Below are 472 nucleotides of genomic sequence, written 5' to 3'. Positions count from 1 at the left end.
CAGTGTGCATCAAGGCTTCAGAAAACCTCCTGACAGCTCATCCATCAAAAGTCTTTTCCCTCTTGGCTGTGGCAGGAAAAAGTATTTCCTTTGCAGAGCTCATTTCTTAGCTCCTTCACCTTTTCCAAGGGAATTGTCCATGGCTCTGACCCCATCCACAGAGAGCTGGAGAGACAACAACCAAGTTGTGGGGTGGAAAGGTGGCCGGGACCAAGAATGAGCTGGTTATCAACAATGCTGATTGTATAAAATCAAATAAATGGGGAGATGGATGAGGAGGAGGAAGGGATGCCCACACGCTCACCTTTCCTTCCTACTCCCTCTCTCCTTCCCCTCATCCTCCCAAAAAAGTTACTGGTCTGGTTGTTTTGTAAAGAAACCAACACAAAGAGAGTCTCTGCCTGGCATGTGCCCTCCCAGCTTCACATCATGGAGAGGTTCAGTACAGCAAGAGCGAGGAGAAGCCACATCT

At 48.5% G+C, this 472-nt stretch overlaps 1 protein-coding gene across 1 annotated transcript in view; it reads right to left on the bottom strand.

Annotated features, from left to right (window-relative positions):
- Positions 1-422: 422 nt before the first annotated feature.
- LOC104532182 (GDNF family receptor alpha-4) overlaps positions 423-472 on the bottom strand; it is a 14,152-nt gene continuing 14,102 nt past the window's right edge. The window contains exon 8 of the mRNA XM_010177318.2: positions 423-472. Within this exon, the coding sequence (XP_010175620.2) occupies positions 423-472 (50 nt within the window).

The sequence above is a fragment of the Antrostomus carolinensis genome, unplaced genomic scaffold (assembly GCF_000700745.2).
Source record: "Antrostomus carolinensis isolate BGI_N321 unplaced genomic scaffold, ASM70074v2 scaffold11221, whole genome shotgun sequence".
NCBI classification, from domain to species: domain Eukaryota; kingdom Metazoa; phylum Chordata; class Aves; order Caprimulgiformes; family Caprimulgidae; genus Antrostomus; species Antrostomus carolinensis.
This window is presented reverse-complemented; position numbering and strand designations above follow the sequence as displayed.